Source organism: Stenella coeruleoalba (assembly GCF_951394435.1).
Source record: "Stenella coeruleoalba genome assembly, chromosome: 10".
Classification (NCBI taxonomy): Eukaryota; Metazoa; Chordata; class Mammalia; order Artiodactyla; family Delphinidae; genus Stenella; species Stenella coeruleoalba.
The window spans coordinates 26,383,747-26,407,055 of NC_137156.1; the positions used below are offsets into that span (position 1 = coordinate 26,383,747).

Consider the following 23,309-nt stretch of genomic DNA (forward strand, 5'->3'; position numbering starts at 1 on the left):
CAGAACTGGCAAATGAGATCAGACTCCTTGGACAGGACCAGTGGCTTACGTCTTACATCACTCCCCCTGAATGCATCAGGGCTGATTCTTTTCTGTAGATACATTTATGGGATAGAGGTATCCTTTTAAAGCCCTGGATGCTAAATCTAGAATTACTAGTCCTTCCCTTTTTTAGGGTCTCGTTCTGATGTGAAGCAGATACTTAAGGATGCTTTCATTTCTGCACCTTTTTTGCTCTGTCCCTCTCATATGGGGAACTTCTTCTTAGTTGATGTTATTCGTAAAAGGATAAAAGGACAAGGTTGTAGTTTCAGCCCTTCTCAGATACGGCACTGATTCCACAGCTTCATCATTTTCTCCATCTCAAGTATTATAACCAATGTAAAATGTTTATACCCTGCAGGTTTTACGGGGTCATGGACAAAGGTTTCTTGTTGGTAATCAGCTGAGCCTTGCAGACATAATTCTACTCCAGACCATTTTGGCTCTAGAAGAGAAAATTCCTAATATCCTGTCTGCCTTTCCTCACCTCCAGGTACATAAAACAACGTTTGAGAAGATTGGCCCAGAACTCTGAGGCCTTCCTTCGATATCTGTTGTTTGGTAGGCTGTGTATGTGTGTGTGTGCGCATGTGTGTGTGTAATTCTTTTAGGTTCTAGTTAGTAAAATGAAACGAAGGTGCAGACTTGAAATTAGTTTTCTGGTTCCCAGACCCTTAGAGCTGAAAGATCGTTTACGTGTGAAAGAAGTTGTCCCTCGGTATTGTTGCATGACTAACACTCTTGCAACAAACTCCATACACAGTTTGCCAGTAGGGACCTGCTGTAGACGTAGTTGTAGGGACCAGGGGCTGCTCATCTGCTTGTGCTGTATGTGCTGACGGGAGGACCCGAGAGTCACCGTCAAAAACAGCCTCGTCATCAGGGTGTGGCTCCCTTTCTCAGAAATAACATGGTCTCAAATTGGAAATTTTGGAGTCTGAATTCTGAGAGCTAATAAGAGGCACCCTAAACATCACCCCAGAGAATTCTCACCATTCTTCTTCCTCAGATTCCAAGGACAGACTTTTGTGCGTGACTCAGTTTATGTTTCGGTGTTATTCTTGCAGGATCGATCATAGAATTTAGAAGCAGAAAAGGGCTTTAAAAAGCAAGTTTCATCCAATGCCTTCAATATATTGAATACATATGAAGAAATAGAGACCCAGGGTAAAGACGTCAGCAGCCTGATGGCCTCGTTAATGGGTATCTCAACTTTGTCTAGAATCTTAGCCTTTTATCTCCAAATGCAATGGGCTTTCTTCTGTGCTGGTGGGTTGGCCCCTTGGGCCAAATCAGGCCTGCCACGTGTTTTTGTATCACTCTTGAGCTAAGAGTGGTCTTTACATTTTTAAATGGTTGAAAAACTATCAAAAGAATAGTGATACTTCCTGACACATGAAATTATGTGAAGTTCGAATTTCAGTGTCCGTAAATACATTTCATTGGCACAAAGCCAGGCCCATTCACTTATGCGTTGTCTAAGGCTGCTTCTGTGCTACCACAGCAGAGGTGAGTCGTTCTGATACAGACCATACGGCCTGCAAAGCCTAGAATATTTACTAACTGGTCCTTTATAGAGAAAGGTTGCCAACCCCCTATAAAGACCAGATGGACACATCTTTGACCAAGTTATCAAAAGCCAAGAGAGACACACGCTAAATCTCCAAAGAGTAGTAACACATATACTTTAAAAAAAATTTTTTCCCAAGTGTAGTGAACATCATTTGGACATACTAATGAGGACAGCAACCACTAGTTAAATACATAGACCCAGAAAATGAGAACAGAAATCTTCAACAAGGCAAATAGCCATTATATAGTTTAGCTCTCTGTTCCTTTCTTCCTGCAGGCACAGAGATGGGCTTCTTTTTTTTTTTTTTTTTTTTTTTTTTGCGGTACGCGGGTCTCTTACTGCTGTGGCCTCTTCCGTCGCGGAGCACAGGTTCCGGACGCACAGGCTCAGCGGCCATGGCTCACGGGCCCAGCCGCTCCACGGCATGTGGGATCTTCCGGGACCGGGGCACGAACCTGTGTCCCCTGAATTGGCAGGCGGACTCTCAACCACTGCGCCACCAGGGAAGCCCGAGATGGGCGTTTTAAAGTTTGACTTTAATACCAATAGATCCCTGAAATGACCCAAGGACCTGTGGATATTTTCCATCCATGATGCTAACAATTTGTTTTTAAATCCCAGGTACTTCTGTGTAAACAAATTTAATACTTGAACAGGTCAAGTATCAATATTAAAGGACTTCAAAATCTAACACCAGATCTGATTAAATTAAAGGGTCACTCTTGCATTGATTAAAGGGGGAAAAAAAAGTCAAAAGTCACAAAATTTTTATTATACATGACATGTGTAAGCCCCAGGTAAATCTTGAAACGATAAATCCTTTGGAAAAAGCTTCTAATTATTGGTAATAACACAAATAATACAAATACCATAATACAAATAGTTCAAATAAGTAATAAGAAAAGAAGATTGTCATATTTACATAGAATTAATTGACATAATTATTAGAGTTTTTGTTAATATTAGTGATATATGTATGAATGTTTGTATGCCTGCTTAATTAAGGCTGTGCTTTGTACATAGTAGACATTTAATAAATAGTAGCTTTTTAAATAAGTGACCTCTTTATTTTGAAAGATTTTGTTAGAATACTTATATATGATGGATATACAGTTCTTTGTATAGTTCAGAATTTTCACCAGATCAAGTGGATTTTTCTTCTTAATTACTGAAAATTGGTAAGATTTGACTCTATGAATGAAAAATAAGATTTTTTTTCTTCCATTACAGTTAACGTGAATATCTGGTATCTGATAACTGAGCCCTTGGCTACAAAAAAATGCAACTGGCCATCTTTCACACACAGCCAGAAAGAGGATTCATTTGTTAATAGGAGTAAAACTGTCAAGGCAGCTGAATCCTAAAATGTAACTTGTACTAGCTGATGAATTTTTAAAACAATTTTATTTAAGTGACTTTTATTTAAATGCATTTTTTCTGAGATCAATACATTTAAGGTACTTCCTATGTCTTTTTCGTCCTTCCTTTTTTCATGTAAGCAAGTATACTCCTATCCTAAGTATCTTTTTTATTTTTCTGTCTCTGAAAAGAGTTCACATCTTGGTATGAACTGTGAGATTTGTATAGAGCCTGGCCTAGATTCCAGCCACTGTTGGCAGAGATTATAAATGATCATACCAAGAGATCAGACCCTAAACAGGTGCTGGATGACAGTTCTATTTGGATCTCTATAGCAAATATTTATTGAATGTATTCTGATGGACCATTTTGGGTTTTTTTTTTTTGTTTACTTTTTTGTTGAAGCATAGTTGATTTACAGTGTTAATTTCTGCTGTACAGCAAAATGACTCAGTTATACACATATCTATTACATTCTTTTTTATATTCTTTACTATTGTGGTTTATCCCAGGATATTGAATATAGTTCCCTGTGCTGTACGGTAGGGACTTATTGTTTATCCATTCTATATGTAATAGTTTGCATCTACTAACCCCAAACTGATGGGCCATTTTGCACCGCCCTATTTTCGTAGAAATGAATACCTTTGCTTTTAGCCTTGAACTTTTGCGTTTTCCCTTTGCAGGAGTTCACAGTGAAAATAAGTAATATCCCTACAATTAAGAAATTCCTTGAACCTGGCAGCAAGAGGAAGCCTCCCCCGGATGACATCTACGTGAGAACCGTGTACAACATCTTCATGCCGTAGGACAGCAGCACGGCCGTGAGTGAGCGCTGTCCCCCAGAAATCGCTGTGTCCACAGTTGTGTCTTAATTGAAGCCAGGCTGCCGTGATCCAGCTCTGTCGTGGTGCTGTGTATATTGTTCCTAAGTTGGTCTTTCATTTCAAGGAGATCTCTTTTAGAAACATCAACCTTTTTTGTCCAGTGAGTGATTGTTACGGGACCTCTTCTGAACACCTTTTTGGAGGGGCTGGCATTTAAGTTAGATCTGCTCTGTCTACTCATTTTCTGGGAACAAGGATGGGTAGGACTTCATGTTGTCCCCTGAGCTTCTTTTCTCCTCTCCTTATCCCATTCTCAACCCCCTCCAGTCTCTTCCTGTTTTCAGTGTCTAATAACAATGGAATTCACTAGATAGTAACTCTCCTCTGAGCTATAATAATAATAGATCCATGGTAGTAATGAATGCCATTGATATTTGCCAAAATAAAGGATTTATAATTCATTGCCCTGCTGCTAGAATTTTTAAATTAAATCGTTTGGAATACATTCACATGGTTCAAATATCAAAAAAGTATAAAAGGCTATACAGTTGGAAGTGTTCTTTTCAGCCCTGTCCCCCCAGTTTTCTTTGGTTCTGCTCCCTACAGGCAAACATCATTATCATTTGTATAATCCTTCCAGTTATATTTGACACAAATATAAGAAAATATAAATATATTTAACTTTTGTCCTCTTACTACCCAAATGGTTATTTGGAGGCTTCTAATTTTTTGCATTTCAGAACTAAAAGTATGGCTTATTAATACTGCTTTAAACATGTGTTGACTTACATCTCAAATATTAATTGAGCACCTGTTATGTGCCAAGCATGGTGCCAGGAGACAAAACCTTAGATCAGAGGCCTAGATCAGAATATTTTGCTTTAGAAAAAATTCACCACGCAGTAGGCAAGATAGATGTGTCAACAGCAGAAGTAATTTTAGAAAAGAAAGAATTGCCGCTTTAAGAGTGTCTAATAAGTAGGAATTTAAAAACGGGAAAAAGGCAAGTGTTTGATCCGCGTCTCATTAAGTGGACACACTCATTCCTTACTACAGGAGGGATTTTTGCCCAGATGTGAAAAACAGACAGTTGCGAGGTGATCCTTAATGCCTGTCCCAGTCAATGCAAGCCCCTCAGGGTTTTATTAGAGGAAAATGCAACACAGACGTGAAGATTGTTCTCTGTCTTCACATTTTCACAATGCAAGCACTCTGTCGTCGCTCTAATATTTAGAACTACTAAAGGAGCAGAGGCAGGGCAGCAGGTGCACCACCGGGCGGGCCTGAGGAGCACTGGTGGTCCCGGCTGATGTTTCCGCCAGCCTCCTGGGAGCAAGAGAACAAAAAGAAGAAAATGGGGATGGGGATGCAGTAAAGAGTCTCACCTTCCCCAGAGACAGGTCTGGCCTTGGCTTCTGGGAGGTGATCTCTAAGCCTTGGAACCTCTCCTACCGTTTTGGTGGGATTTTACTATCCAGAGACATGCCCAATAGGAGTATCTCTGTTTGCCGGGGGCCCTGGGCCAGCCAGATAACAACTATATGATTTCGGGTGTAGGCTTTGAGCCACACCAACAATATGATGTTGGGCAGGGGCTCCGGGTCATGTGGGGTCAGCTCCACTCTGGAGGGGCTGGAGACAGATCAGCCACGTGGGCGGTCAGTCATGCCCACACGATGGCGCTCCTGTAAATTTCTGGACTCAGACGCGGGTGGGCTTCCCCAGTGACAGAATTCTGTTGTCACATATGCTTGTCAGGAGGAGTTAGCGCTGTCCATGACTCTGCAGAATGAAGACCTCTGAGCGCTCCGAGCCTGGAACATTCCTGGACTCTGCCCTGTGCATCTCTTCCCTGGGCCGATTTCTATCTGTATCCTCTCCGTGTAATAAACCGAAGCTGTGAGTAGGACCGTTTTCTGTGAGTTCTGCGAGTACTTCCAGCAGATTACCAGACCTGAGGGTGTTTGGGGGACACTCCCTGAACCTGCAGTTGGTTTCTGAGCGAGGGCGGGCTTTTGGATTACTCCTTCCAACTCTTCAGGGAGGGGAAATGCTTTACACTCATTTGGAGATTAATTTACACGTGGGAACCAGACATTGACGTGATTACACCGAGGGGTCTCTATCATTGAGTTTTATGGGACGACAGGAAATTTGAGCTAAGACCATTTGGGCGGGATTTTGCTACCCAGGGCCACTGCCTGATACTATTACTCAAGGGCCTGCTGTGTAGACTGTAAGCCGTAGTGCAAACAGTGCTTTGGGAGTTTTAATTCTCTTAGACACAAGAGGGCCCTCAAGGCTGGCTCTTTGAGAAAACAACCAGGGAGGAAGTTGGCTTCTGCACTGAATTGGAGGATTAGAGAAAATAAATAGGACAGGCCAAGCTGCTTCCTCTGAAGACAGGTTCCCACGTCTTTCTGCTCACGGTCACGTGACCTTAAATTGCGCAGTTCACTTCCCACGTTGGAAACAATCCCCTTCCCCATCCTGCACAGGTAGAGTCCCCCAGCTTTTGGGTCCAGACCCTTTAGTCTCAACACCCTCCACCCTCCCATCTTCACGAGCCACCAGACTCCAGTGAAAGAGCAGGCGGTCAGGCAGCAGATGGTTGTCCTCAAAGACGTCAGTGTGTTGAGCGTTCAGGAGTGAACTAGGTAGGACCCGTGAGGCCGGGAGCCGGAGCAGAGGGCACCCACGAGGCTCACCGGCTAGACACCACAGCAGCTGAGCCAACGGGGTAAAAGTGCACGCCTTCGTGGGTCCTCCAGTGTCTGGGACAAAAGGGGGAGCTGGACGGGTGTGGGGCTCTGGTGTCTGACAGAGGAGGACCTGCAGCGCCTAATGAGCCTGGGACCCAGCCTAAGCCACTCAGAGGGGCTTTGGCGGACTGGGTGCCCGAGGGAACGCCTGACGCTCTGGACCAGGTGCCTGGGGGGCGGGGCGATGCATGGAGGTGCCAGGCTCCTGGGGACGGGTCAGCAGAAGGTGAATTCTAGGGGGCAGTGTCTGCGGCAAACAGCCGCCAGCCCCAGCTCTCATACCTGCTCCTGTTCCCTCTTTCCAGAAGATTCCATGGTGGGCTTCTTGCTCTATTAGCGCCAACATCCCCACCTAAGGGAACCCTCTGATCACGAACTCTGTAGCTCACCCCACACACTCCATACCTCTTTTTCACCACCCTATTTTATTTTCTTCAGAGCACTCGACACCCCCCGGCAATCTTCTCTGTTTAATCAATCTGTGTCTTTATATTTAAAGTGGGTTTCTTATGGAAAACACAGAATTGAGTCTTAAGCCACTCACAATAGCCTCTGTCTTAAAATTGGTGTATTTAAGACATTCACATTTAAAATGATTATCGATGTAGTTGCATTAATCTCTACCATGTTTGTGGCCGTTTTCTACTTGTTGCCCTGGTTCTTTGTTTCTCCCCCACCTTTTTTTTGTCTTCCACTCTTTTTCTGCCTTCTCTGGTTTTATTTTATTTTATTATTATTTATTTATTTATTTTCACACACACTGTATTTTATTTTTACAAGAGAGAAATAAACTGACACCAAGCATTGTAAATGGATGGCCACAACAAAAGCAACAATGATTGCAATTACCAAACACGAAACACACTCACACTCTGTCATAATATTGACATTCAGTCCAGGAATCCTCCACGGTAACAGCTCCTTCACTTTGCAGTGCTTCTCTGGTTTTAATTGAGCATTTTATATGATCCCATTTTCTCTCCTCTCTTAGCATGTCAATTATAGTTGTTTTTTTTTTGTTTTTAAGTTTTAGTGGTTGTTCTAAAGTTTCCAATATGTTTATGCAACTACACTAAGACCACTTTGAAATAACACTATACCACTTCACGGGTAGTGTGGGTACCTTATAACTATATTCCCAATTCCTCCCTCCTACCACTTATAACACTATTGTCGTAGATCTCATTTATTCATAAGCTATAATCATGTGATATATTGTTACCATTATTATTTTGAATACACTGCATTTATTTGTTTATATATTTAGACTGCCTATCTTCCCCAACTAGAATGTAAGCACCACCGATGACACTGGGTCTGTCATGCCTACCATTGTAGACCCAGGGCCTAAAACGGTACCTGGCACAGAGTGGTACTTAGTAAATATTTGTTGAATGAGCTAGTGGAATCTTACTTTCTTCTTACTTGAGTATCCTGATGCTCTATCAAATACCCAAACAAGGGATGTAAAGTGAAGCCCCAGAGGTGTGTACAAACTGGAATGCTCATTGGCCAATCCCTTGAGGGGGTGGAGATTTCAATTAGAATGGAAAGGGTTATAAACCCTCACTTAATCCACACACAGCACCCCAAGACAAGAGCCAGGAAAAGCTAAGGTTAGTGGTGATGTTCTTATCCACTCTTTTTGGCCTTGGTTGGATAGTTTTTATGGCCAAATTTGCAACTTGTAGTTAGCGGTTGTTTTAACTTTATGGTTAACTTAATGACTATTATTTCTAAACTTGTCTATATCAAATAAAAGGCAGAGATATTTTTTTCTTTCGAGTCGATACATAAATGAAAACGAGATGCAAATGTACATCTAGACAAAGCCTTTGAAGACTTTCATTGCTTGTGCATGAAATGTGCATAATATCATACGTTAAAGTGCCCCCCACACCGTGTCGCACGTTAAATGTAATTTCAGAACTAAGTATGTGGTGCTTCAGTTGATAACACGCTTGGTAGAACTTAAGCATTTATTAATTCTTGAGCCATTACATTTTTTTCCTCCTCTGCCAAATCTCATGTTTTTGGACACAGTTGGAAAGAACACAGGCATCACCCACTCTGTGCCAGGTGCCTAACGGGTAAACTCAACCTCCTGCCTTCGTCGGATGCTTGGAAGATTCCATCCAAATGATGTGACACTGGGGTCTTCCTCTGGGATCCTGCCTCCCCAGGGGATGGCACCAACTTGAAAGCAGGAGTATCTAAGTCAAGTCCAGGCACAGATTTTTCTAGGACTTGCTCCAGTCTTGAAACAGCAGTGGGCCATGTAGTGGTTCACTTTGTTTATTCTCCAAGCAACCTGGGGTGACGTCTCCTTCTCGGCTCAGCTGTATTTTTCATTTAAGTAAGTTTGTTAGCCTTGGGGAGATGTCAATATGAATCAATCCATTAGACCCTAACGGAAAGGAAATTTCATTTCTATAACTGAAATATAGGGCTCTCCACAGAAGAGGCTTATTAGCATGTGAGCTTGGAACAGAACTACCTCCCTAACCATCCTATTACGTAAGTAACCCCTACTCCCTCCCCACCCTGGAATAGGGTTCAGTTGTTTGTGTCTTAAAAATGCCATGTAAACACTTGAGCTCTTTTTCCCGGGGGGCTAGTTCCCTGTAGGATACTTTCCCTTTGGTAGCATGTCAAATCCAACTAATTAATATGTCAAATCCAACCAAATAAGTATTTTGCTAATATGTCATAAATAGAAAAATAGAAGAGAAATCATTCATAATCAATTAAATGTGGCCTTTCATCAGTATCTTATAGTTTTCTGCATACAGGCCTTTTGCCTCCTTATGTAGGTTTATTCCTAGGTGTTTTATTCTTTTTGTTGCAATGCTAAATGGGAGTGTTTCCTTAATTTCTCTTTCTGATCTTTCGTTGTTAGTGTATAGGAATGCAAGAGATATCTGTGTATTAATTTTGTATCCTGTGACTTTACCAAATTCATTGATTAGCTCTAGTAGTTTTCTGGTGGCATCTTTAGGATTTTCTATGTATAGTATCATGTCATCTGCAAACAGTGACAGTTTTACCTCTTCTTTTCCAATTTGGATTCCTTCTATTTCTTTTTCTTCTCTGATTGCGATGGCTAGGACTTCCAAAACTGTGTTGAATAATAGTGGTGAGAGTGGACATCCTTGTCTTTTTCCTGATCCTAGAGGAAATGCTTTCAGTTTTTCACCATTGAGAATAATGTTTGCTGTGGGTTTGTTATATATAAAACAAACAAACAACAACAAAAAAAAACCCAATCAAAAATGGGCAGAAGACCTAAATAGACATTCTCCAAAGAAGACATGCAGATGGCCAACACACACATGTAAAGCTGCTCAACATCACTAATTATTAGAGAAATACAAATCAAAACTACAATGAGGTATCACCTCACACTGGTCAGAATGGCCATCATCAAAAAACCTACAAACAATAAATGCTGGAGAGGGTGTGGAGAAAGGGGAACCCTCATGCATTGTTGGTGGGCATGTAAATTGATACAGCCACTATGGAGAACAGTATGGAGGGTCCTTAAAAAACTAAAAATAGAACTACCATACGACCCAGCAATCCCACTACTGGGCATATAAGCAGAGAAAACCATAATTCAAAAAGACACATGCACCCCAATGTTCATTGCAGCACTATTTACAATAGTCAGGACATGGAAGCAACCTAAGTGTCCATCAACAGAGGAATGGATAAAGAAGATGTGGTACATATATACGCTGGAATATTACTCAGCCGTAAAAAGGAACGAAAATGGGTCATCTGTAGAGATGTGGATGGACCTAGAGACTGTCATAACAGAGTGAAATAAGAAAGAGAAAAATAAATATTGTATGTTAATGCATATATGTGGAATCTAGAAAAATGGTAGAGATGATCTTATTTGCAGAGCCGAAATAGAGACACAGACCTAGTGAACAATTATATGGATACCAAGGGGGAAAGGTGGGGGTGGGAGGAATTGGGAGATTGGGATTGACATATATACACTATTGATACTATGTATAAGATATATAACTAACGAGAACCTACTGTATAGCACAGGGAACTCTACTCAGTGTTCTGTAGTGACTTAAATGGGAAAGAAATCAAAAAAAGAGGGGATATATGTATAGGTATAGCTGATTCATTTTGCTGTACAGTAGAAACTAACACAACAATGTAAAGCAACAATATTCCACTAAAAATTAATTTTTAAAAAATGAGCTGTAATGTTAAAGCTATACTGAAAGTCTTGGTTGTGCTGTTAATATTGTTCTTTCAACTTTAACATATTCTTTCTCTGAAACATTATACACTTAAAGCTAGAATAATGCTACATCTTTCCAAACTGGCATATTTAAATTCTGTGGGGAATACAGGATTCTCTCGGAGAATTTTTTGTCTTGGTGACGGATTTTGATCTTGCTGGTTGTTACGAAGCTAGGCAGTTCTTATCCATTGGAGAAGCCAGAGTAAATGTCAAGGATATTTCTAGTGATAATAGATTTAGAATTGGCATCTTGCACAACATTGTAAAGCAATTTGACTCCAATAAAAAAAAAAGAAGAAGAATTGGCGTCTTGTATTTTGGCCCCAAGCATCTGCTAAAACTGGCAACTTCTTAAGTTAATCCCTTAAAACTTCCGTTATCTAGAAAATTCAATAAAAGCCTGCTTTTTACCTAACTGAAATTAAGAAAAATGTGCATTGTTTTGCCTAAATTATCCAGAATGACTGTTAACATTATCAGTAGAATTTCACCCCAGAAGACTGGCTGATTTCCCAACGTGTGTGTTCAGCAGATAGGAGCACAGGGCGAATGAATACAAGGGAAGAGAAATAAGACCAGAAAGATTGTTAAAACTGGAGGAGACGAAGATGATCTAATTCTGAACCAACTCCTCATTTTAGAGTTGAGGAAACTGACATCTCTTCCAGACCTGCCCAAGGCTGGAACCTACACACCTGGTACTTGGTTAAACCTGGGGATTGGAGGAGGCCTCGCATCTTAGGAATTCTTCTTTTAAAGGGGGTCAATATAAATGATCCAACATCGGAAACGTACTTATAATTCTCCCTCATTCCTCTCCCCTTCCCTTTCTCTGTTCTTAGCCTCATACACTCCTGCACATCACAATTTGCTCAGCCTGCTTTTTTTTTTTTAGTTATTTTATTTTATTTTTTTATTTTTTGGCTGTGTTGGGTCTTCGTTGCTGTGCGAGGGCTGTCTGTAGTTGTGGTGAGTAGGGACTACTCTTCGTTGCAGTGCGCGGGCTTCTTATTGCGGTGGCTTCTCTTGTTGCCGAGCATGGGCTCTAGGTTGCACAGGCTTCCGTAGTTGTGGCACGTGGGCCCAGTTGCTCCGCGGCATGTGGGATCTTCCCGGACCAGGGCTCGAACCCGTGTCCCCTACATTGGCAGGCGGATTCTTAACCACCGCACCACCAGGGAAGTCCATCAGCCTGCTTTTTAAACATCAGATTCTGCACTTCGTGCCTGCCCAGCAGACCCTGGGAGGACCTGGGGCCACACACTGAGCCCCAGGTGTAGTTTAGTTGGGTTCTCACTCTAGACCTGGTTTCTCAAACTCGATTTTAGTTACAGGCACACCTTGTTTTACTGTGCTCCGCATATACTGCGCTGTTTACAAATGGATGTTTTGAGACAACACTGCTTCAAGCAAGTTTCTCAGCATCATTTTTCCAATCAGCATTTGCTCCCTTTGTGTCTCTGTGCTGCATTTTGGTAATTCTTGGGGTATTTCGAAACTTTTCATTATTGTTCTATTTGTTATGGTGATCAGTGATCTTTGACGTTACTACTGCAAGAAGATTATGACTTGCTGAAGGTTCAGGTGATGGCCAGAATTTTTTTTTAGCAATAGTGTTTTCTAATTAATATATGTACATTGTTTTTTTAGACATAATGCTATTTCACACTTAATAGACTACAGTATAGTATGAACATAACTTTTACAGGCACTGGGAAACCAAAAAAATGTCAAGTGACTCGCTTTATTGCAGTATTCGCTTTATGGCTGTGGTCTGGAACTGAACCCACAATTTCTCTGAGATCTGCCTGTGTACAAGTGAATCACCTGGGGAGCTTGTGAAAAATGCAGACTCTGATTCAGTAGATCTGGCCCAGGGACTGAGATTCTACATTTCTAACAAGTTCCCAGGTACAGCTGGTGCTGCTGGTCCAAAATCACACTTCTAGAGAATGCCTTCCGCTCCTTTTTGAAGCAAAATTGACTTTTTTCTCACATGTGACTATTGCTGCAATCTGGAGATACAGATATGTGAGTGTGTGTTTGTGTGTGTGTGTGTGCGCGCGCGTGCCATTTTTTGATTCCTTACTATGTTCAGCAATTTGCACACATCACATTTCCATCACTAAACAGATGAATTAGGAACTATGAGGAAACTGAGGCTGAGAGAGGTTAAAAAAACTTGCTCAAATGAGAGGGAGAGCTGAAATTTGGATGTAGGTCTTTGATTTTCCTGCTACCCAGAGCCTAACTCAGATACATGTTCTTCCACATTTTCTAAAAGATATTTAAAATTTTTTATTTTATCTGCTCAAATTTTTGCCCACTGGTTTGTTTTTTTTTTTTTTTGGCCCACTGTTTTAATTGTTGATTTTTGTTTTTATTATTGATATATAAGAGTTCTTCATATATTCTGGATGAGTCCCTTTATCAGATATGCTTTACAAATAATTTCTCCCAATATTTGGCTTGCCTTTTCTTTTTCTTAAAAATGCCTTTTAAGGAGCAAAGTTTTAAATACTGATAAGTGCATTTTTTAAAGTTGTGGCTTATGCTTTCTATTTTTTATCAAATAAATCATTGCTTACTTTATGGTCACAAAAAAAAAAAGGAAAAGAAAAAAAAAAAGATTTAGGGCATGTTTGTTACCCAAGGACCACACTCCCACACTCCAAAGGTTTTCATGCCATTAGGGCTGCTTTCTGTCCACCTTGCCTTGGGCACCTGGGGCTCTGGGCGGGGCCGTGCATACCCCTGCTCATCTCAGGTAAAGCTGCACCCAGGTGAAGTTCGACAGCCTTCAGAGGTGGGGTCTCATTTTCCAAGGTCTAAAGTTTCATGCGCGGAGCCTACTTGGAGAACCAGGTGTGTTTAATTCAGGACAAACCTGTCTGTCAAGGTCAGTACAAAAAGCAGAGTTGAAGAGGTGGGCGTGAGTTTAGACTCAGCTTGACCCCCTGGGTTCTGGTTCTTCTAGCAGCTGTGTTCTCAGAGTGTTTGCCTTTTGGGTGAAATCCAGAAAAAACTCCTTTGTTCCCGGCTCTTTGTTTCCCAGGGGCAGAATGAATATTTCCGTTGCACCTGTTCTTTTAAGCTTTGACAATGTACTTTTTTTAACAGTGAGAATTGGGTTTACTTTTTGAAGCATAAACTTGGTCCTCTGTATTACCAAGCTGTGGTTTATCCTAATCTTTGTTTAAATTCATTAGAGGTCAAGGAAAAAGGACTAAAGGACTTGGTTTAGGCCCTTAACCTATTATGCCATGGGGCAGGGAAGGGAGGGGCTGAAATAACCAAACATATTTATATATATCTATTCTGTAATACATACCTATTGCTGTAATACTATATTATGCTTTTATTAAACACTTATTTCATTCTGACTTACCTCTTGGTAGTGTGGATATTCCCATCACCAGATAGAAGGTTTGTAAGGTTTTCGATGACAGGAACTGCATCTTATTTATCTTTGTATGCTTGGAGCGTCCAAACCTACAACTGTAGCCAGAGAAGGAGCTCCATGAATGTTTGATGTTGAAAGAAAGAATGACAGATCCAACACAGAGATCTCAACAAATGAAGAAGCTTGTCTCAAAGTGGCACACTGAGGTAAAAGCCACTGTGTGTCGGGGGTAACATGGGGTTGCTTCTGTAGCAGGTGGAGGAACCATGCCAAGATCCCTGCCTCCCAGGAGCTGGCCGTCTCCTTAGGGTCTTGCAGTGCTGAATCCCGGGGAACAGTTGGCTCTTGGCTAGGGTGTGAGACTGTAAAAGATATTGGGCCCCTCCTCTGTCTCTGCTATTCTAGTTCCTCCTGGGCAGGTTTGGGGTGGGGACTGCAGTCCTGCTGAGACTCCATCGTTCACCTGGGAGCCCAATTCAGAATATTGTGGAGCCCAGGCTAAGAGGTGAGGAAGGGCAGCTGGCTGGCTAGAGACAGCCATCAATGGGGCACACAGACATTTGCTGAGACTTTTACACGAAGTAGTGGCTGGTTATTAACGACCAGAAAAAAAGTCTCCTTCTTTTGGGCAGGAAGGTAGGATTGCAGATTACAGTCCTGTTTATCTAAAGTGGGGTCTCCTTCATTGTAACCCTGGGCTTTGGGGGCTACCTTGGGCACCAGGGAAGGCTTGGAGGTGGTGGCGGGGAGGGGAATGATCCTGTCCCTTGGAATCCCATTCTGGATTCCCGAGTTACATCCTTCAACCTCCTACGTGCCTTGAGAATGTGCGAGGGGTGAGCAGAAGTAAGTGGGGGAAAACGGTGAGCACAAAGAGTCACATAAGATTCCCAAATACATGTATGTATGTATAACGGAATCACCAGAAACTAGCACAACATTGTAAATCAACTACCTCAATTAAAAAAAAAAGTCATTTCCCCAATATCTAATTGCACCAAAAAAAGTGGCGAATCAGGAAACCCCATACTCAAAGGTTCCTCTCCGACTGAGAGTCCCCCTGTCTTGTCGGGATCTACATGTATGCCCATGGCATCCTGAAACTTATGATGGTGGCGCTGGCTGCGTTCTAACCCCCAGAGGAAAAAGAGGAAAACCCAGCTTTAATAGTGAAGAAAGCTAAAACCCGGCATTTCCCTGTCTTTGAAAAGGTAGGCTGCAGGGATCTATTTGGCCGAGGCGGGTGTGGCACAGGCTCCGGGTCGGTGACAGCTGCGCGCTCGGATCCTACGGCGGGGAGAAGGGCGGGGTAGGGCTGACATCTAAGATGGCCCCCCCAAGTCCCCGCCTCCCAGGACCCTCCAATCCCCTCAGCCCAGGAGGCAGTGGGGGAGGGGCGGACGAGAACTGGGGGAGGGGGGTGCACAGCGCAGCAAGTCCCCTCCTCCACCTCCAGGATCCAGGACTGTAACGTTTCCTACTGCTGATGAGAATAGAGTGAAATCTGAAAAAACGGAAGCTCTGTTAGAGCTGTACTGCGTTTGGACCGAAATTTTAATCAGGATCCCCAAACAAAGTGTAATTATGGAAGCTCCAACCAAACAGAATTGGAGTAAACCAAGGGTGATGAAAGGACATGAGATTTCTGTTCAGATAGGATTTTTAGGAAGTAAAACCTTATGGAGGGAGAAAGAATAGATTATTTTGATTTCTAGCATAAACATTTAGTGCTTTCCATTTCTTGTAGTGCTTTGAGTGTGTTTTTACTGAAGAAGCAAGGCTGACAGGTCTGCTTGTGTTGTTTTCCTCCCCAGCTCCTACCAGACCATTCTGCCCCGTTAAGTCCCCCTGATGCCAGGGGTCCCCATGAAGCCCCTCGGTTGCTCAGAGCCTCTGCTCAGAGTATTACCAAACACAAGTTCATGTGCCCAATGCACCGTGAGGCCAAACAAAGCAAAATGTGGGAGTTTGGAGCAAAAAAAGGTTTATTGCAGGGCCATTCAAGGAGATGGGTGGCTTGTGCACCCAAACCCTGAACTCCTCAAAGGGTTTCAGCAAAGCACTTTTAAAGGGAAGGTGAGGGAGGGGCATGGTCAGTTGCTGCAAACTTTCTGGTGTAGGAATCCTTTGTTCTTGCAGCTGTCCAGTAGGTCAGGTCACAATGTTCCTGTAAACCTTCAACAAGACAAATGTTATTCTCTGTTCTGCAACTCTTTATCTCTATATGAATGGACTCTTAAAGGTTAGAGCCCTGAAAATAGGCTATCCTGTATATTTCAGGTCACAGGCAACATTCTTTTACAAAAGGTGCAAAGCCAGCATGACTAAGCACAGGAAAAGGACCAGATCTAATATGGAGTCAGATTTGTTCCTCCTTATTACAAGACAGCACTGCCTCTTTCCTGATGTGTCGCCCATCCTCAGACCTCTCTCTATGATTCCTTCCACTGCCAGACTTTACCTGGCTTCTATTCCAGTTCCTTACAAACATTTTCTCTAATAGGTGACCATAGGTTTTGTAGTTTAAGAATAGCATTTTTTAATTATTAAAAAAGAAATACATAAGGCATTCATATAAACCAAAAGGAGAAAAGAAAGAAAAAAAAGAACAATAATCCTACCAGTCAAATGTTTCTGCCTTAGACTTCCTGACGTCTTATTTTACATTTTCCTCCCAAATGGCATCATACTAAATATTGTTCTGTGGCCTGCTTTTAACATTTTTTTACATGTCAACACATGTATGTGTTTATTTACATGTCAATATTCTTCTGCAATATCATTTTATTTTCTTTTATTTTCATTAAGCAATAGAGTCACATCTTTTTGAAAAATCAGAACTAATATAAAAAGGGCATTAATTATGGAATCTCATTCTCACCACTGCCTCCCACCTTCCCACCCCCATAATCTTTTTTATTGGTTTCCTGTGTTCCCTTCCAGGGTTCCTATTTATGCAGATATAAGAAAATATAAATATATACCTATCTCCCCTCCTCCCACTTTCTCATACAAGACAGAAAATAGTGTATATTATGTTCTGCCCTGGGCTTTTTTTTTTTTAACTAAACGATGCAATGCATTGCATTCTCTGTCAATACAGGGATCTTCCTCCTTCCTTTTATATATATATAATATCATTTTAAGTTGCTGACTTATATTTCTTGCAGGGAGGTAACATAATTTATATAATCAGTTATATTTTCCTAGAAACATAGGTTATTTCTAGTTTTTCATTGTGGTAACATTCTTATAGTTATTTCATACCCATACTTATTCCCTTATAATAAATTCCTAGAACAGGAATTGATACTTCAAGAAATATGAATTTCTAGAGTTATTAATATGCATTACCTACTGGTGTCAATTTTTCTTTTTTAAATGTATTTATTTATTTTGGCTGCATTGGAGCTTCGTTGCTGAGCACGGGATTTCTTTAGTTGTGGTGAGCAGGGGCTACTCTTTGTTGCAGTACACGGGCTTCTCCTGGCAGTGGCTTCTCCTGTTGCAGAGCACAAGCTCTAGGTGCACGGGCTTCAGTAGTTGCAGCACGCGGGCTCAGTAGTTGCAGCTCGTGGGCTCTAGAGCACAGGCTCAGTAGATGTGGCACACGGGCTTAGCTGCTCCGCAGCATGTGGGATCTTCCTGGACCAGGGATCAAACTAGTGTCCCCTGCCTTGGCAGGCAGATTCTTAACCACTGCACCACCAGGGAAGTCCCTCAATGATTCTTCAGTAAGAAAATTTCACTAATGCTAAGCAGGCCAGCAATTGTATTACCCTTCTCAGGAATACCCAGGAAATGTGTATTGAGGATTAACTTGGAGTCAACACTCTGGGCCTCACAAGCTGACAATCTCAGCTTCGCCCTCTCATGACAAAGTTTTGGTTTTTCTTAAAGGTTGTGACTACTCTTGAGACCCTGATTTTACTGTTTCACATTTCAGGCATTTAAAACAAGAATCAGCAACATCCCTACAATTAAGAAGTTCCTGCAGCCTGGGAGTCAGAAGAAGCTGCCGCCCGGATAGCCACTATGTTGCAGTTGTCAGGAACATTTTGCAGTTCTAAAGGCAGCAGGCTTATAATGGCAAATTAATAAACCAATGGCAGCATCGGCTTATGTCACCAAGCAACTGTAGATTCTAGGAGTAAAGTGTAGATTCTAGGAGTAAAGTGTCTGAAAAGAACAAAACCATATTGCCATCTGCAGCAAATGCCAATTAAATGCAATATAAAACCATTTTGGGGCTTCCCTGGTGGCACAGTGGTTAAGAATCCGCCTGCCAACACAGGGGACATGGGTTCGATCCCTGGCCCGGGGAGATCCCACATGCCGCAGAGCAGCTAAGCCCGTGCGCCACAACTCCTGAGCCTGTGCTCTAGAGCCCGGGCTCTGCAACAAGAGGAGCCACTGCAGTGAGAAGCCCATGCACCGCAACCAAGAGTAGACCCTGCTCAGCGCAACTAGAGGAAGCCTGCGCGCAGCAACAAAGACCCAATGCAGCCAAATAAAAATAAATAAATTTATTAAAGAAAAATATTCTGATGTGTGAAAATTTTTTTAAGCTCGTCAACTGTGGTTGATGGTTACAGTGATTACGAAATCACTGTTCTGTGTAGAGGAGGCTGATATATTTCCGGCAGTGGCCTACAGAGGACACTGTTCTTGCTGTCTGCATCAAGACCAGGACCATAGAGGGAAGAGTGAGGAGAGATTTCAGGCGGCAGGATCTCTCCGACATCCACATTGATGCTGAGTATTTGGGGTAGAAAAAAAGTGGCAAATGACAAATCAGGAGTAAGATAATGGCTGACACCAGTAAATCCGAAGAGGAAGCATGGGAGACAGAGAGCGTCTGGGAAACATCATTTTGCAACCCTGAAAAAAACTTGGACAGTTAAGACAACCTTATTCCACTTAACAGAGACACCTGAGGCTAGGTTTTGCTTTGGTCGAACAATTCCAAGTAACACTGAGATTAGATATAACTGAAGAATATTTACACAAATTGACCCAAAGATTCCCTAGCCTTGATATACATCCTTTAAGGGTAACTATTATGTTCTAAAGCCGTGAAATTAGGAACTTGGCCCCCGTCAGGGCTCTGTTTGGCGAGGGATGGAGAGCTATTCAGGGTGATGTTCCAGGCCCAGCTGTGGCTCCTCCTGGGGGGTCTCTGGTCTGGAGCAGAGCCCCTGCCAATGGCTTGGGGTACACAACTTTACCACTCTAAGCTGCTGCTGGTACGTCCCGCCCAGGCTACGCACTGGATCAGTTTCTGAGCATATATCCAGGTTCATGGCCTTACTTGTGAAATGACTTAATGACCCACCAGACTTCATGCTGCTTCTTCAGGACCACCGTGGGACGTGACCTTCCTTATGCTACACCCTGTCCCATCAATTCCTCCTCCCCATTCAGAGGACGGATGGACTGATCATCAGTTATGACAACCCTGGCCAGTCAGCACCTCTTGCCCAGTAAGGCCTGAGCTCCAGTCAGTCAAAGCCCAGCCTGGGGATTGCATTTAGCAAACAGCCCCATCTCATCCCCCACCTGCACAGCCATGGCCAAAAGATGGTGGAGAGAGAGGGATGGTGTCTCAGAGGAAACCCGGCCCACTCTGTGTGGGATGACTTTTTCCTCTGACTTTCACCAAAGCCAAGAGTCTGACCTGATAGAAATTAAGTGGAAAAAGAAAAAAATTGTTTGGAGATGATTCAACACTATAAACCAGTTTCTTTTCAGTATCATCGCATGGTCTTGATAAACAGTTCAAACAGTTTGGAAGCTTTTACAGTGACAGATAAAATCCTTTCCTCCTTGGATTATTTTCAAAAACAACCACTTCCTGGATCCTCCCTCACTCCTTGCCCCAGCGCCTCCCTTGAGAAGCCGAGCACCTCGTGGTTGAGTTCCCAAAGCTCTAAGCCAGATTTGCCTTGTTCTGCTTCATGGGTTTTGAACACAAGCCCTAGGTCTGACCCCAGCCTGGCACGCACCCCAAAGGCACTGACAAAGGCACAGCTCCCTAAAGCCCCAGCAGTTTTCATTGCCCGATAATCCCATTAAGTGCAACTTGCTGTCTTTACTATAAGAGTCCTAATCGCTTCGTCCTTCCCTATAGGGTTCTCTTTGGGCCCAGGACCTGCTACACAAGCTAGTAACTCTGGGTGCCCAAGGAAGTGAGCCTCAGAGATCCCAATGGCCCCCAGCAACATTCAAGGTCCCACTTTTCCTCTTCCGACACCGGGGAGGCAGCTTTGGACGGAAAGAGAAGGGCAAGTGAAGGCTGTCAGCTCAAACTGCCCACTGAGATGGGGGGCGGGGCCTTGTGAGTCCTGGTCCTCTCTTCCAGGAGATGCTGGGATGGTGCTCCTGGTACCAGCCTTGCTCTCCCATTTCGGGAGTTTGGAACTCTGACAAATGAGAATTTTTCTTCTAGGTGACTATGAATCTCCCCTATTTCAGTTAAAGCCTATTTTTGTTTGTTTGTTTGGGCCTCAGCATACAAAGAATTAAAACCTAGGCAGGGGCCCCATAATGGCCCCTCCTAACTTGATGTTGATATTTAATCATCCTTTTGAACTCTACCCTGGACATCGAATCACGTGTTTGCTGTATGAGCTTCTCGGCACAGGGCCAGGGAGAGGAAAGTTAAGAACAAGTCCGAGATGGTCGCTCCCACTTGGTCACCAGCCCGAAGAAAAACTGGGAGAGAGGGGTTGGCTTTTGGTTTCCGTTTTTTATTTTTGGGGTGGGGGAGTGGAGGGTGGTTTGCGAGTTGTGGTTACTGCTTTTAAAGAAGGAAGGAGTTTATTTGCACATATGTTTGAAAGAGCAAGTGTGAATTCAGGGACTTCAGACCACCAGGACTGCCCACATCTCATTGCGTGCTGGCCTCAGTCTCTTCCTTGTTCTGTGGTTGGCTTACCCTTGACCAGGGTGGTCCTGGGGCGCTGCTACCACCACAGCGGAACCAGGTGGAGGGGGCAAGAGAGCTTCCTCAGAGGAGTGGAGCTGGTGTTACCCGGAGAAAAAGGAGAGGTGCTGGGCAGACAGAACCCCACAGGTCCACAGCTCCCCAGTTTACAGAGAAGGAAGGTGAGGCTCAGCAGGCCCCTTACCCCACAGGCTAAGCTCCCACTGTGGTGTGCGGCCAGCATGGATTGCATCCTGGTTTTAGGGATGGGACAAACTAGAGGGAGGAGCCACATTTGTCTAAGATCACAAGCTAACGAGTGGCTCAACCAGAACTTGGATCCCGAAGTTGGGACCCATGGTCTTCTCAATGTATTTGTCAGTGGCCTAGTGTTCAGTTTGGGAGACTGAAGATAGGTAAGAAATAGTGTTACTGAATCAAGTCCGCTGCTCGCCACGCAAAAATCATTACCTGAGAGAGGCAGATGTTGGTAGAAAGGAAAGTTGCTTTAATCAGAATGCCAGGGACTTCCCTGGTGGTCCAGTGGGTAAGACTCTGCGCTCCCAATGCAGGGGGCCCGGGTTCCATCCCTGCTCAGGGATCTGGATCCCGCATGCATGCCACAACTAGGAGTTCACGTGCCGCAACTAAGAAGCCCACGTGCTGCAACTGAAAGACCCCTCATGCCACAACTGAGACCCGGCGCAGCCTAGATAAATAAATATATGTTTTAAAAAAAATCAGAATGCCAGCAACCTGGGGAGATGGTAGACTCAACGTCCCCCCCAAACCACCTCCAAGTATTCTGCTTGGCCATGAAAGTTTTTAAAGGTTAAAAGGGAAGTAATCTCAGTTAATCATTGAGATGGGGGGTCGGAGTTGTCGCCATCCCCCACTGTGTGCAGGCTTGTGTGCAGCCTTGTCGACTTCTCAAGATTTTTTTTTAGATGTTTTCTTGTTCACACAGTTTGTTCGCAAGACTACTGAAAGGGAAGCTAGAGAAGAGATCTGGTCATCTGTTAATTACTCTTTCTTCATTTCTACTTCCTTAATCTACAGAAAGAACCAACAGGTTAGGCAAGGTATTGTGTGATCAAAAATTTGAAAGGTGTGCAAGGGCAGGAGATGAGTAGAACATGAGGGTGCCTAGTGTAAGGTTAGTGTCAAGACAAAAGGGGCCTCCTGCAGAGAGCTCTTTCCTGCAAAGAGCTCTTTCTTGCCAAAAGCTGCTTACAGTAGATCTTTCCCAGCAAACTTGGACCTGGTGTTTCTATTCATAGCCTTCAGCAGCCATTATAATGCTATGATTAGTGTATTTCATTTTTTTGCCCCAAGCCCATTCCCATCCAATATCTATTGGATCCTCCCCAAATCTTGCAAGGGTGGACTTTTTTCTTTCAGATTATTACACTATTAGAACTTGGTGCATTGTTTTTTGGATAAAACTTTTTACTGAAGTAAAACAAACAATAATAAAGGGGACAAATCTTACCTTTACAACTCAGTGTTTTTTTGGTTTTCTTTATACAAATGCCACGTTGCTACGTTTGAAGCAGCATCACTGAGGGATAATTGATATAAAGTGTTCAATAATGTTTAGTAAATTTAGATAGTTGTGCCAGCAGCATCTCACTCAAGCTTTAGAACACTACCTTCACCCCCAAATTTTTCCTGTTCAGGTTGATCGCTGTTCCTGCTGGGGAAATCTCAGAAGACCCTAAATCAGTTAAGGGCTTTGAGGTATGATCTCAAGAAAATAGGATTTAATTCAACTGGCAGTTCCCCCAAAGGGCAGGAATTTGCAGACTTTTCTAGTACTTGAACATGAATATTCTGGGCCGCCTAAGGCGGATCTTTCCCACCTGTGTGTCCTGGATGGGTTGCAGCTGGAGTAGTCTGGTAGCTTGCCCCCAGGGCTTACAAGTATTGCCATTTCTTCTCTCTGCCAGTTTGTGAAAGGTTGGGAAGTTGCCCTGGGGGCACTGATGGTGGCTCCTGAGTTAATTGTTGCATGAGTCAAGTCAGCTTTCAACATCACCCCGCTTTCCTAGCATTGCTTCTGTGTTCATCACAGCTTCTCTCTCTTTTTTTTTAACTTTTAAAATTTTATATTGGAGTATAGCCAATTAACAATGCTGTGCACCTGCA

General features: G+C 43.0%; 1 protein-coding gene across 3 annotated transcripts in view; it reads left to right on the forward strand.

Annotated features, from left to right (window-relative positions):
- Nucleotides 1–18,260, forward strand: part of GSTA4 (glutathione S-transferase alpha 4) — a 30,626-nt gene extending 12,366 nt beyond the window's left edge. Inside the window, exons 6-8 of one of the 3 annotated variants that reach the window (XM_079934690.1) lie at nt 404–535; nt 3,661–3,798; nt 18,183–18,260. In XM_079934690.1, coding sequence (XP_079790816.1) covers nt 404–535; nt 3,661–3,783 — 255 coding nt within the window. In that variant the 3' untranslated portion in view covers nt 3,784–3,798; nt 18,183–18,260. The other 2 variants (XM_079934689.1, XM_079934688.1) reach the window with 2 other exon arrangements.
- The last annotated feature ends 5,049 nt before the right edge of the window (nt 18,261–23,309 follow it).